Source organism: Oncorhynchus clarkii, chromosome 9 (assembly GCF_045791955.1).
Source record: "Oncorhynchus clarkii lewisi isolate Uvic-CL-2024 chromosome 9, UVic_Ocla_1.0, whole genome shotgun sequence".
NCBI classification, from domain to species: Eukaryota; Metazoa; Chordata; class Actinopteri; order Salmoniformes; family Salmonidae; genus Oncorhynchus; species Oncorhynchus clarkii.
The window spans coordinates 67,010,869-67,023,308 of NC_092155.1; the positions used below are offsets into that span (position 1 = coordinate 67,010,869).

The following is a 12,440-nucleotide window of genomic DNA, read 5'->3' on the forward strand; positions in this document are numbered from 1 at the left end:
GAAATTATCTTGTACCCAGTGGTCTTGTACCCAGTGGTCTTGTACCCCTGCTCACGGCTCACTGCTGGTGAAGGGGCGGGGCTATCATTAAAAAAATAACCTGGTAATACATAATCGGAAGTGTAGTTTAAAACACATTCATAACAGTGTTGGAAGTAACATGTCATAACACAAGACAAAACATTTTCCCATTCTGAGTCGAGGCTATTCCCGTAATAGAATGGACATGAACCTTCTTCTGACAGTATAAAAAGGTTAGCCATTTTGGGAAGGGCAGTTGGTCAACAATGGTCAGCCAGGGCTGTGATGGGTATTGTAATTTAATAGGATCTCTATGGTTATTCCCTCCGAGATATAAGGAAACTACCAATTCTTCAAACATTCACTATAAACACAGATGAAAACAGAGTAAAAGTAAAAGTAACACAATAAAATAATATGTTAATCTCACAAAAGTAATTTATTTATATGGCTTTTTCTTTGTATGAGTTGGTATGAACAGAAAATTGGACAATACCTTGGCCGTGTTTTACAGAAAATAACACCTGCATCAGAACCATGTTGTGTAACAACATAACCTCAGCGTTGTGTTTGCATCATGAATGCCTGGCAGGGCAGACAGAGAGGAGCGGTGATGAGGTCATCAAACCTCGCTTCTCTGCTCCGCTCGGCGTCGTATGACATCACAGCACCATACAGAGAACATTCACCCAATGGCAGAGGAGACATGTTAAAGCGTTAACACACACTCAAATCAGGTCAGGAGGCCCACATTCAGAGAGTACTGTACAGTAGGTCACTCTCTCTCTACTGCTGGGAGGCTGTCGCATTCCTGTTCATATTGCTTCACAGAGAGACTGCATACAAACCTCTGTACTGTATGTAGCCAGCCAGCTGCACTATGACCAGCTGGTTACATATTGACTGAGACATTTTGGCAACAAAGACGATTGAGAAGAAATGAAATATGAGAACACAAAACGCTGAGAGAGAATATCATACAACCTTACAAAGACATGATGATATAATGGCTTTTAGATGAGAAGGCAGTTGGTTTCTTGGATGCCAGCAGCACAGGTCAGGCATGGCAGAGCAGTGACAATGCTGCAGGCCAAATCTGGTCTGAGACAGGTTTGGTCTTTTCACACTGGCGAGCCAAGCCAAGCCAAACTGAGCTGTACAGAGCTGGCCTAGTTATGCACTCACCATAGTTGTTGGAACCGTGGACTGAAGGACAATGTGAAGTCAGCACAGTTTGGGTTAGGTTGTCATGATAGTGTGAAAAGGGTAACAGACTGGCATCCAGGCCATTTGTAGACTAGTCATATATCTTCTATGTACACAGAGATAGGGGTTAACTGGACAGATCCAATTGACTGAGTCAAAAATACACACACATACATATTGCCTGTTTCTAGCAAACATGCTAGGGTTTGGTCCTTAAAGAGAAGCCCTGAGAAGTCTGTTTCCATGTCGTTGTCCATAACAGATCCTGGTTGCGTGTGTGTGGGTGTGTGGGTGTTTTTGTATACGCAATAGTGTCTGCTTGTGCACATCGTCAAATAGTTATTTAATGTGACAGACATCTGATGATTTCTGTTGAGATAAGATTGGCAGTGACGGTACTGTCAATAATGGACAATAAAGTTGTATTGTATTGTAACTTTGCTAGCGTTGCCTGATTTAATATTGTTGTATTGTATTGTATTGTAACTTTGCTAGCGTTGCCTGATTTAATAAAGTTGTATTGTATTGTAACTTACTTTGCTAGCGTTGCCTGATTTAAAAACAGGATATCAAAGTGCTACATATATGGACAAGTGTCAATCTCTGTCTAAGCACCCGAACCAATATGGCACAGCTGTTATAGAGCCGAGATTTAGTGTGTGTATGTGTGTGTGTTTGTGTGTCTAAGTTAGGCATGAATATTTGATGTGTGTGTGAGCACTGGTTGGTGTCTAGGGTCACTGACTCTCTGTTTCTGAAAATGAGTTGCGAACTTTGGCACAAAGACACATGTCCAATCGGCAGCATAGTTTGTTGTGTTGAAAGAAAGCACATGGATTAATGCCAGTCCCCTGATAACAACAAATCACAACTTGAGTCACTGTAACACAAGTTAACATTACTGAGTTGATTATCATCGACATCTACTGCGAGCAAAAGTGCCCAAAAAACACCAGTTGGAAAGGAGATTCAGCTGGCGGTATGCCGGTTCTGATTCTGATTCCAAATCTCTCTATATCGTCGCTGGAAAACTCCTCAAACACAAAACCTAATCTGAAGAAATCAAAACCAGGATTACAAACAAAGACTAATAATATAATGGTATATAGATATGCAGGGACTTATTCATAAATTGAAATAAAAATAAAAATCAAGAAAATAAAACAAGAAGAAATTAAACAATTTTTAAAAGCCCAACAAATTCATTAGCATTTTCAGTTTGGTTTCATTCTGTATTTCTTTTTGAGAAGTGTGCTTTGCTTGGCATCCGTATTTACTGTTCAGTTCATGCTGTCTGGTTTGGACATTCCTCTATATAGATACAAACAAGAAGATAGTAAAAAATTTGACATTTGCTTCGTCAAAGATAGTATTCTTCTCTCTTCTCTATATCACGAGTCACAAGTCCAGACGGTTGCATCATGTGGTTTCTCTGTCTCTCGTTTTATTATAGTCTCACTGCATGGCACTTGTCAAGAACCTGCGAGTCAAGGAACCTGAGTTATATTGTCTATACAGGCAACCATATGGCTCTGCTGTCCTGTCCTTCCCTGTCCTTTCCTTTCCTGCCCTGTCCTACGTTGTTCTGTCCTGTCCTTCCCTGTCCTTTCCTTTCCCGCCCTGTCCTGTGCTGTCCTGCCCTGTCCTGTGCTGTTCTGTCCTGTTCTGCCCTGTTCTGTCCTGTGCTGTTCTGTCCTTCCCTGTCCTTTCCTTTCCCGCCCTGTCCTGTGCTGTTCTGTCCTGTCCTGTGCTGTTCTGTCCTTTCCTTTCCCGCCCTGTCCTGTGCTGTTCTGTCCTGTCCTTCCCTGTCCTTTCCTTTCCCGCCCTGTCCTGTGCTGTTCTGTCCTGTCCTTCCCTGTCCTTTCCTTTCCCGCCCTGTCCTATGCTGTTCTGTCCTGCCCTGTTCTGTCCTACGCTGTTCTGTCCTGCCCTGTCCTACGCTGTCCTGCCCTGTCCTGCTCTGTCCTGTTCTGTGTGTGTGTGTGTGTGTGTGTGTTTGATTACGTCAGTTAGTGTGTGTGTTTGAGTGTAGAGTCTGCATATCTGTGATATCTCTCCTTCTCACTGCGCCCTCCCGGCATGGTTCTTCCTAGCCCCTTCGCTGCTACCCTCCAGAGCCCAGGATTCCCCCTCGCTGTCCGAGCCCCTGTCCCGATCCTCCTCTTCCCCATCATCATAGTCATCCTCATCTTCCTCCTCTGGGGAAGGATCTGTCCCCCAGCTGTCCTCCTCGTCCTCAGCCTCAGTCTTCATGGTGGTGGGGGGCTTGGAGGAGGCTGGTGGAATGGGTAGAGGGGCAGGCGGTGGGGAGCTCTCTCCACTGCTCTCTGTTTGGTCCTCGAATGCTTCTGGGTTCTCTAACATCTCCCTGATCAGAGGAGGCATGGGGCCTGGGATCTCCATCTTCAGAGTGATGGCTCTCTCTGCCCCTGTACAGACAGGAAAAAGAGAAAAGAGAAACGTTGGCATCATATCTGGAAAGTGATTCCTTTTGGCTCTGCCACTCCTGTCTGTGCCCTTCCGTTCTGTACTCTCTCCAATTCCTGTATCCCAATCTTATTCTAACTGTATTGTCAGAAAAATAATAAAATACGGAGAGAGAAAAAAAGTCTACAACCCACCCTTGATGTTCAAGACAGTTTGGTCCAAATCTTAGCATATCTTCAATGTGTGTAAAGACAGTTTGGTCCAAATCTTAGCATATCTTCAATGTGTGTCAAGACAGTTTGTTTCAAATCTTAGCATATCTTCAATGTGTGTCAAGACAGTTTGGTCCAAATCTTAGCATATCTTCAATGTGTGTCAAGACAGTTTGGTCCAAATCTTAGCATATCTTCAATGTGTGTCAAGACAGTTTGGTCCAAATCTTAGCATATCTTCAATGTGTGTCAAGACAGTTTGGTCCAAGTCTTAGCATGTCTTCAATGTGTGTTAAGACAGTGTTACAGGTGCTCTAACGGATGATTCTCGACTCTAATCCACTGTACTAATACTGACCCTTAGTGCTGATGCCTCTGAGGTCAGTGATCTTCATCAGCATGCGGGGGAACATGTGTGGTTTGTTGGGGCGTCTGCGACGTGCGTAGATCTTTAGGGCCTCCAGGAGGGGCTCCTGCAACTTGTCCACCTTCTGGGGCTCTTCCAGGTCCATACGGTCTGAGAGATGGACGGGGGAGAGGACAGAGTTATATACACAATACATGATAAATAGGACCCATCCATCACAGTAGGATTGATGTAATTGCTGATTGATGTAATTGACGAAGTGTAAAGTATAGTGTATCTAAACTATTTTACCTCCAAATTTCTACTGTTATTGTAACTGAGTGAGGAAGTTATCCCGGGCTAACATCTCACAGACATTTAGCTTTGTATGTGCTCTTAACATTGTATTGACTGGCAGTAAAATCATGTTAATCCCCTCGGGGTGCAGTACCTCCAGAGATGAGGGAGATGGCGCTGAGGAGGCCCGTCTCTGTGTCGTCCATCTCCAGAGGCAGCAGCTGGCCAGCAAAGGCAAACACCAGGTCTGTGAGCGGGCCGAAGCCTGCGTTGTGCATCTGGGTCCGGTTCAGGGTCAGCCCGTCTGAGAAGGTCATGGTGTCCTGCTCTGGAGTGTAGCGGGTGCAGATCCTCAACATCTAGGAGTGAGAGAGAGAGACACATATGAAATGTCTTCATTATTTTACAACTTTGAGTGAATGTAATGAGTGAGTGTAATGTTTACTGTTAATATTTTATAGATTATTTCACCTTTCTTTATTATCTATTTCACTTGCTTTGGCAATGTAAACATATGTTTCCCATGCCAATAAAGCCCTTACATTGAATTGAGAGATATAATTAGAAAGAGAGAGAGAGAGGGGGGTGGGGGTGGGCGGTTGAAGACAGAGAAAGAGAGGGGGAAGTATACCATAAATAAAATAGATTATCTGCATACCACAGGAAGTGCATACCGCAGGAAGTCTGATCCATATAGTAGGCTATGTTTACAAGCATTTTGCTACACTCGCATTAACATCTGCTAACCATGTGTATGTGACCAATTTGATTTGATTTGTTCTACATCTATTGTCCATAAAACATCTTCAGCTATTCAACTATCCCTCCCTACAGTATGAGCCGACATGCAAAGTTATACTTGCAATGCCACCTCTATCCACTGAGAGGCACTGTCCTCTTATCATTACATTTACACATGGCTTTCTGAGTACCAGTTATTATATAATGGGAACCTTTCGACAGATCTCAACTATGACTGGTGAGACTTTATTTGATAACACAGAGGGGGTTGAGGGGATGGGAAGAACCAGGTAAGTACCAGGATATCCAGGCAGGCTGATTTGAGGAGGGTGATCTGGTCAGCGATGGTGAGGGTAGTGAAGCCGGGGAGGCGCTTGGCAAACTCCACGATCTTGATGATGCACTTGGTGGAAAGCTCACTGAACTTATCCCACAGCCCCAGGTCCAGCTGCACGCGCTGCTCTGCACTGGAGTTCTGGAGGACGGAGGAGATACAGAGAGATATATTATGAGCATGGTGGAGACACAGACAGGGTTAAAAGACAGGGTTCTTACTCAGCCAACTCTCACAGTCTCACATCAGAATTAGACGTCCGTACATGTTTGTCAAACGTAACATTTCGAACTCTGAAATCTTCAAGTTAGGTATAAACTCCGAAGGGGTAAGGTAAGGGTTAAGGATAGGCTTAAAACTCAAATATAAAAAACAACTTTCTATCGCAGGATTCAAACATGCACAAGAGGCAGATGCTTACGCCCATCCACCATCCACGTCCACAACACCTTAGCAAAACCAAAACCTACTTGAAGGTAACAGCGCTCACTGTTGCCCCTAGTGGACGGTTTCCATGTAATCTCCCATCGTCCTCAGACATGGATGGACGTTGTATACTGACTTGTATCACGGAGGACCTGGCTGTCTGACTAGACATCAATCAGCTAGAATAATAATATCACTGACTGAACATCAGCCAACCAGGTAGAATGCTCTCAGTCTTACTTTACACCAACCGATCACCTTACCCCTGTTCTCACACACTGACCATTGGAGAAATAAGATTTACCCTAAACTGGCCTTTTGAGCTGGGAAAGTATACATGTTCATAGCAGATTTGTGTCCGTATGTTCGAACAGAAAGATGTGTGAGACTCTCACGGTGTGGTATTTGCCCAGCTGCAGCAGTGAGGGGAAGGTGTCTTGGTGGGCTTTGCTGACTTTGTTGACCAGCTCCTCCAGTTCTCCACTCAACTCATAACTCTCTGGCAACACCAACTCCTCCTTCACATCTTTCTTCTTCTTGTTCCTGTCATTACGCACCGCTGAGGGGTGGGGAGAGGTGTGTGGGGGGGGAGGTGAAGAAGAAGAGGAAGAGGAGGAGGAACACACAACATGTGAATGAGAATCTCAGTGACAACAGGAATCAGTCATGATATGTAGGCCTAGCCACTGATGCTCTGCAATTCAGTGATGTTACAAACCAGTTATTAAGCCATAGTATACAATACAGCTTATAACAGTACTTCATTTAAACAAAGTGATGACACTATCTCCCATTCTCTTCCTATCCCTCTGCATTGAGGTATTCCTGCTACCAGTCACTTATCAGCCCTGTTTACAAACCACCTCAACCACTCCAGTACCCCTGCACATTGAATAAGGTACTGGTACTGACCTGTATATACAACCACTCCAGTACCCCTGCACATTGAATAAGGTACTGACACTGACCTGTATATATAACCACTCCATACCCCTGCACATTGAGTAAGATACTGACACTGACCTGTATATATAACCACTCCAGTACCCCTGCACATTGAGTAAGGTACTGACACTGACCTGTATATATAACCACTCCAGTACCCCTGCACATTGAGTAAGGTACTGACACTGACCTGTATATACAACCACTCCAGTACCCCTGCACATTGAGTAAGGTACTGACACTGACCTGTATATATAACCACTCCAGTACCCCTGCACATTGAGTAAGGTACTGACACTGACCTGTATATATAACCACTCCAGTACCCCTGCACAATGAGTAAGGTACTGACACTGACCTGTATATATAACCACTCCAGTACCCCTGCACAATGAGTAAGGTACTGACACTGACCTGTATATACAACCACTCCAGTACCCCTGCACATTGAGTAAGATACTGACACTGACCTGCATATTGAGTAAGGTACTGACACTGACCTGTATATACAACCACTCCATACCCCTGCACATTGAGTAAGGTACTGACACTGACCTGTATATACAACCACTCCAGTACCCCTGCACATTGAGTAAGGTACTGACACTGACCTGTATATACAACCACTCCAGTACCCCTGCACATTGAGTAAGGTACTGACACTGACCTGTATATACAACCACTCCATACCCCTGCACAATGAGTAAGGTACTGACACTGACCTGTATATATAACCACTCCAGTACCCCTGCACATTGAGTAAGATACTGACACTGACCTGCATATTGAGTAAGGTACTGACACTGACCTGTATATACAACCACTCCAGTACCCCTGCACATTGAGTAAGGTACTGACACTGACCTGTATATATAACCACTCCAGTACCCCTGCACATTGAGTAAGGTACTGACACTGACCTGTATATACAACCACTCCAGTACCCCTGCACATTGAGTAAGGTACTGACACTGACCTGTATATACAACCACTCCATACCCCTGCACATTGAGTAAGATACTGACACTGACCTGTATATTGAGTAAGGTACTGACACTGACCTGTATATATAACCACTCCAGTACCCCTGCACAATGAGTAAGGTACTGACACTGACCTGTATATATAACCACTCCAGTACCCCTGCACATTGAGTAAGGTACTGACACTGACCTGTATATACAACCACTCCAGTACCCCTGCACATTGAGTAAGATACTGACACTGACCTGTATATACAACCACTCCATACCCCTGCACATTGAGTAAGATACTGACACTGACCTGTATATACAACCACTCCAGTACCCCTGCACATTGAGTAAGATACTGACACTGACCTGTATATATAACCACTCCAGTACCCCTGCACAATGAGTAAGGTACTGACACTGACCTGTATATATAACCACTCCAGTACCCCTGCACATTGAATAAGGTACTGACACTGACCTGCATATATAACCACTCCAGTACCCCTGCACATTGAGTAAGATACTGACACTGACCTGCATATTGAGTAAGGTACTGACACTGACCTGTATATACAACCACTCCATACCCCTGCACATTGAGTAAGATACTGACACTGACCTGTATATTGAGTAAGGTACTGACACTGACCTGTATATACAACCACTCCAGTACCCCTGCACATTGAGTAAGGTACTGACACTGACCTGTATATACAACCACTCCATACCCCTGCACATTGAGTAAGATACTGACACTGACCTGTATATACAACCACTCCATACCCCTGCACATTGAGTAAGATACTGACACTGACCTGTATATACAACCACTCCATACCCCTGCACATTGAGTAAGATACTGACACTGACCTGTATATACCTGTATATACTTGCATTCTCTTTCTTTAACTCACATCGTAGTTCTTGTGTGGTTTTTATTTACATTTTTGATTGGATTTTCTATTATTATCTATATTATCATTATTATTATTTATATTTTCATTATCTATTTTATCTATATTATTATTATCTATATTATTATTATCTATATAATCTCCATTATCATGGTCTATATTATTATTAACTACATTATTATTATTATTATCTATATTATTACCTATATTATAATTTGTATCTATATTATTATTATGATCTATATTATCATTATCTATATTACTATTATTTATATTATTATTATTATCATCATCTATATTATCCATATTATTATTATCTATATTATCTATATTATTTGTATCTATATTATTATTATTTATATTATCTATATCATTATCTATAGTACTGTTATCTATATTATTATCTATATTATTATTATCTATATTATCATTATTATCTATATTATTATTATCTATATCATTACTATCTATATTATTATTTATATTAATATTATCATTATTATTATCACTGAATTGTTGGGAAAAAGGTCTCAAGGTAAGAATTTCACTGTTCTGTTTTACACCTGTTGTATCCTGTGCACGTGGCGAAAAAACTTTGACACTTGAAACTTGAGTTAACCATTGAGCTGACCAGTAAGCATGGCCTCCCTTTCCCTCCCTCCCTCCCTCCCTCCCTCCCTCCCTCCCTCCCTCCCTCCCTCCCTCCCTCCCTCCCTCCCTCCCTCCCTCCCTCCCTCCCTCCCTCCCTCCCTCCCTCCCTCCCTCCCTCCTCCCATTATTTCCTTCCTCTCAGGATATCCAGAAATAGCAGAGGGACAATGTGATCTCAGTCCTGACACACATCCCACACAAACATTACACCTATATACATGTCCCATGGGCAAACTGCCTGCCACTCACTCACACACACTGTTACACTCACATCACTTACACTCCCTGAAAGTAGAGCCCTGTGTGGCTGAAAGTGCTACAGCTTCTGTCTTTGTGTGAATTAAACATGGAAGGTGTTGGCAATGTGAGGGTGTGTTGAGAGTGAGATGACTGATGAAACAGGAAGACAGAGGCAGTGTCACAAATGGCACCCTATGCCCATAGGGCTATGGTGAAAAGTAGTGCACTATATAGGGAATAGGGTGCCATTTGGGACTTAAGCAGACTCATTTTGGTAATATGATTAGTCATAAGGTTGGTACTGTGCCCAGTCTTTCCAAATCACTACCCTGCTGTTTCTCCTCATACTTCCTCTTAGGTCAGTGGTCACCAACCTTTTCTGAGTCCAGATCACTTTCTGAGTCAAAATGCTAGCCGAGATCTACCGCTCAGATTTATTTTTTAACATGACCTAAACACGTAAGCCTATGCAACATTAACCAATTAAAATAGTTCTGTGAGGTTTATGCAATGGTAAGTCTGAGAGTGTTTTCACATATAGTCCTCTTTAAAATAACCAATCTCAGTCCTCTTAAAAGTGAACTCTGGGGTGAAAAAGCTGAAGAACTCAGTTCTCTTTGTATTCACACTGCCCTTGCCTTTGAATGAGGACTCAACACCTAAAAAAAAAAATCCCACCAAATATGTCTCACACTATTCCAACCCCACAATTGAATAAACAGTTTATGAAGCTCTCTTAGCCTACAGACCACATCTTACAAACAAACAATCAAAACAAGCAATCAGAACTGAACTCCATATACACTACAATTCATCCCATCCCACATCCCTCATCCCATCCCACATCCCTCAGCCCCTCTTACGTCTCTCATCCCATCCCACATCCCTCATCCCATCCCACATCCCTCAGCCCCTCTTACGTCTCTCATCCCATCCCACATCCCTCATCCCATCCCACATCCCTCAGCCCCTCTTACGTTTCTCATCTCACATCCCTCATCCCATCCCACATCCCTTAGCCCCTCTTACGTCTCTCATCCCATCCCACATCCCTCAGCCCCTCTTAAGTCTCTCATCCCAACCCACATCCCATCCCACATCCCTCAGCCCCTCTTACGTCTCTCACCTTCCTTGGACATGCCGACCTCAAAGCACTTCTGCAGTCGGCAGTACTGGCAGCGGTTCCTGGTGACCTTGTTGATCTGGCAGTTCTTGTCTCGGTGGCAGGTGTACACCATGTTCTTCTGGATACTGCGTCGGAAGAAACCCTGGAGACATCAACAGATATATATATATATAGATATAGATATAGATAGATTGTAGAAATAGAGATAGAGAGAGAGAGAGAGAATGAGAGTGTGCGAGCGAGAGAGAGAGAGAGAGAGAGAGAAAGAGAGAGAGGAGAGATGGAGAGAGAGCAATAGGAAGAGAGAGAGAGAGAGAGCGAGAGAGAGAGCGAGAGAGAGAGACAGAGAGAGAGAGAGAGAGAGAGAGAGAAATAGAGAGAGAGGAGAGATGGAGAGAGAGGAGAGATGGAGAGAGAGCAATAGAAGAGAGAGAGAGAGAGAGAGAGAGAGAGAGAGAGAGAGAGAGAGAAAAGAGGGAAAAAAGAACAGATTAAATACTATATAGGGAGTGACATTGTAATGGTCACACTGAGAAATGAACAGAGAGAATTATTATGAAATATGGTTGAATAGAATAGAATGAACGACATTGTAACGGTCACGTATCCGGCTGCTTTATTTCAACCTTTCATGCCTGTCCATTTTTCAAATTCACAACAGAAACATTTAGTATGTTTTGTACTGTTATGATTTCCTCATCCAGGATTCTTTATGTTACATTTTATGGTAATCTCACACTTAGTTTTTTTTGTGTGTGTGTCTTGTCAGTGTTAAGTTTGAGTTTTGTCTGTGTATTTGTAGTGATGATGAGGAAGATGAAGATGAAGCAGGGGCTTCCTCACCTTGCAGCCCTCACATGAGCTGACTCCGTAATGGTATCCAGAGGACTTGTCCTGGCACACGAAGCAGGGTTTGTAGATGCGTGGTGGGGGAGGTGGAGAGGGAGAGCTGGGGACCATCTCCTCAGAGCTGGTGCTCTGGGTCTCCACCGCTACAGAGAGAAAAGTAAAGAGGTTTAATTTGTTGATTGATTTTATTACGTTTTAGCTTGCAGTCGAATAGAGTTGTTAGCGAGCCTTTATGGTGCACTTTCATTCACTCATGCTAAGGTTAGAGCACACCAATTAAAGACAGGCGAGAGGTTTTGGCTGACTATTGGTGGGGAGAAGACTGACATTTTACATTTAGGGTTTGTGTGTCAGGGGGTGCAGATGCTCTTATCCAGAGCGACTTACAGTTCTGCATTCATCTTAAGACAGCAAGGTGGGACAACCACATCACTGGCATAGAAAGTACACTTTTCCTCAATAAAGTAGATAGCAAACTCAGAGCAGGTAAGAGGTAGGAGGTAGGAGGTAGGAGGTAGGAGAGGAAAGAGTCACTGTTAGTTCACTAAAGGCTTTTCATTTATTTTTATTTAGGATGGGGTGCGAGGGGGGTGCTGTGCGATTTTTTTTGATACACTTTGAAGAGGTAGGGTTTCAAATGTTTTCAGAAGATGGGCAAGGACTCTGCTGTCCTAGCTTCAGGGGGAAGCTGGTTTCACTAATGGGGTGCCAGGACAAAGAAGAGCTTGGAC

At 43.3% G+C, this 12,440-nt stretch overlaps 1 protein-coding gene across 4 annotated transcripts in view; it reads right to left on the minus strand.

Annotated features, from left to right (window-relative positions):
• Positions 1-434: 434 nt before the first annotated feature.
• Positions 435-12,440, minus strand: part of LOC139416817 (retinoic acid receptor gamma-A-like) — a 78,796-nt gene continuing 66,790 nt past the window's right edge. For 2 of the 4 annotated variants that reach the window (XM_071165898.1, XM_071165900.1), the window contains exons 2-9: positions 11,704-11,852; positions 10,861-11,002; positions 6,406-6,569; positions 5,549-5,725; positions 4,664-4,868; positions 4,225-4,383; positions 2,914-3,656; positions 435-2,862 (exon numbers count right to left, since the gene is read on the minus strand). In XM_071165898.1, coding sequence (XP_071021999.1) covers positions 3,289-3,656; positions 4,225-4,383; positions 4,664-4,868; positions 5,549-5,725; positions 6,406-6,569; positions 10,861-11,002; positions 11,704-11,852 — 1,364 coding nt within the window. In that variant the 3' untranslated portion in view covers positions 435-2,862; positions 2,914-3,288. Of the gene's footprint in view, positions 2,863-2,913; positions 3,657-4,224; positions 4,384-4,663; positions 4,869-5,548; positions 5,726-6,405; positions 6,570-10,851; positions 11,003-11,703; positions 11,853-12,440 lie in introns of those variants that run through there. The other 2 variants (XM_071165899.1, XM_071165897.1) reach the window with 2 other exon arrangements.